Here is a 2435-nt window from a genome sequence, read left to right on the forward strand (position 1 = left end):
GACCTAGTTTAGAAAATGTGTGAAAAATTGTATATGTAAATTTACACAGCTGAGGAAAGCAAAATGATAAACATGGAACTATGCATTGAAAAATAGACAGACACAAGAAAAGTATGCAATCAAACTTAGAACATAGCATCGATTATAGTGCAGTGAATTCACACCACATACAGTAGGCTTTTAGTGTGTGTGCGTGTGTGTGTGTGATAGGATGAGGGGAGGGGCCAAACCTGAGCTCTGTGGCTGCAGCGTGTGCGCCAGCAGACCACCACCTATTTTCACTGGCTTCGTCCCGGCTCCTGTACTTTTCATGTCTACTGAAAATAACTCCACGGATTACTACAGATGCCATCACATTGTGGACGTGGAGTCCGGACAGCCCATCACCTCAGCGGTGATGTTTTCGGCGGGTGTCGTGGGCAACATCATGGCCCTGGTCCTGCTGGAGGTCCGGCGCAGGAGGACCAGCCCGTCCCTGTACCATGTCCTGGTGACTGCGCTGCTCATGACGGACCTGCTCGGCTCCGTTTCCGTCAGTCCTGTTGTACTGTCAGCTTATGCTCAGAGGAAAACTCTAGTAGGGATGAGCGCCAACGCGGAGGTGTGCTCCTACTTTGGCTTCAATATGACTTTCCTGAGCCTCTCCACGTTGGCCATCCTGTGCGTAATGGCGCTCGAGCGCTACCTCTCCATAGGTCACCCTTACTTTTACGAGAGGCACCTGAGCAAACGCTGTGGTTACGTCACTATTGCGCTCATCTATCTGGCCTGCGTCATTTTCTGCATCGCTCCGTTCCTGGGTTTTGGTGAATACGTGCAGTACTGCCCTGGAACCTGGTGCTTCCTGGACATGAGCCACGCGGAGGTAAAGGGCCAAGTTTACATCGGATTTTACGCATCTTTCATCCTCATCGTTACCTCTACCACGGTGGTGTGCAACATAGCTGTTCTCCTCCTCTTGGTGATGATGTACAGGAGGAGAGTGTCTGCGCATTCTGCGTCAAGATCCATGACGGAGGAAGTGGAGCATCTGCTGCCGCTGGCCATCATCACTGTGGTCTTCATTTGCTGCACCCTCCCCTTAGTGGTAAGATCTATGACTCGAAATGGCTGAAATTTGACAGCAGTTTAGTGGCAAATCCAGCATGTGGTTTACAGTGTTGTTGTTGAATCAGACTCCAGTGAAACTGTGGAACAAGGAGCAACCGCTGCACGTTAGTGGAAGGGAGAAATAAATGATGCTCCTACTGTTTCTACATCCTGGGCAACTGAAGCCACAGTAGGGGAGACTGAGGATAGCTGTAACATCTTTAACATTTCTGTTCAGTAAATCACAAACAGAACATGTCTAGTTTATTCTCAAACACGAGGAGTGAAATGTTACAATTCACCTCATAGTCCGGGTTAGTTGTAACATACACGGGTGAAATGTAACATTATGACAAAAACTTGATATCGAAGCTTTTTATTCAACACTTAAATGACTTTTTAGCATAATTAGTGTGTGTGTGTGTGTGTGTGTGAGCAAAGTATGTTAGTTACTAACATGATGATAGGACATTTGAGCAAAATAATAAAACTCAATCAGTCAGTCAGTTAGTTAGTTAGCAAGTTAGTTAGGTAGTTCAGTTGGTTTCTTCATTGCTGTGTGCCACAGAATCCTGTCCTTACTCTTAAACCTTATGTTTATCACCCCCCTCCCAGCTCCGAGTGTACGTAAACTTAACAGGCAGCCATGAGGAACGTCACGCCGCTGACCTCAGAGCTCTACGTTTACTGTCATTCCACTCCATCCTTAACCCCTGGGTCTTCATCATCCTTCGCCCCTCCCTGCTGAAAATCCTTTGGAGGAAGTTGCACAAACCACAAGGGTCCACATTCATGCGAGGGAAGACCCTGAATGCTCGGTCCAAACAAAGGGGGGGGGGGGGGTGCAACCCCAGAAGCCGGAAAATGAGGATGACAGTGGACATGGATGTGGATAAGTCTCTGTCTGAGTGTGGAGTGAAGAAAGGCTGAAAAATAAACAGAGCTGAGTTTGCCACATCTAAGATGGCACGGTTTAACAACAGGAAGTGCTCTACAGGCTGTTGGAGTGGGAGGTCATGTGACTCAGCTACTGTGCAGAAAGTCGACTAGTAAAGACGGGCACCTGCTTTGAGGGGCTGCTGCTTCACTCTAATGTGCGCTGGGTATCATGGGGGACAGTTTTGAACCACGTGTCGCATCAGAAAATCATCAACTGGAAGATCAATTTACGGATACATTGAGGATTCACAGACTTGCAAACATGTCAATACATGTACTGTACATCTAAATGTATTGAAGTGGTGTGATACCCAGACACTGTAGGTGCAAAACAAAGTGCATGCTTTATCCAAGAAGATTATGCTGTGGTCAATTGGGAGTTACAAAAATGTTCCCACTGCTTCACC

General features: G+C 47.2%; 1 protein-coding gene across 1 annotated transcript; it reads left to right on the plus strand.

The window, feature by feature from the left end:
- Window positions 1-211: 211 nt before the first annotated feature.
- On the plus strand, window positions 212-2019 carry LOC111236052 (prostaglandin E2 receptor EP2 subtype-like). Its single transcript, XM_022764663.1, has 2 exons — window positions 212-1087; window positions 1705-2019. Exons 1-2 carry the CDS (start codon window positions 212-214, stop codon window positions 2017-2019), a joined length of 1191 nt encoding a protein of 396 aa, XP_022620384.1.
- The last annotated feature ends 416 nt before the right edge of the window (window positions 2020-2435 follow it).

This window comes from Seriola dumerili, unplaced genomic scaffold (assembly GCF_002260705.1).
Source record: "Seriola dumerili isolate Sdu_G_001 unplaced genomic scaffold, Sdu_1.0 BDQW01000025.1, whole genome shotgun sequence".
Lineage (NCBI taxonomy): Eukaryota > Metazoa > Chordata > Actinopteri > Carangiformes > Carangidae > Seriola > Seriola dumerili.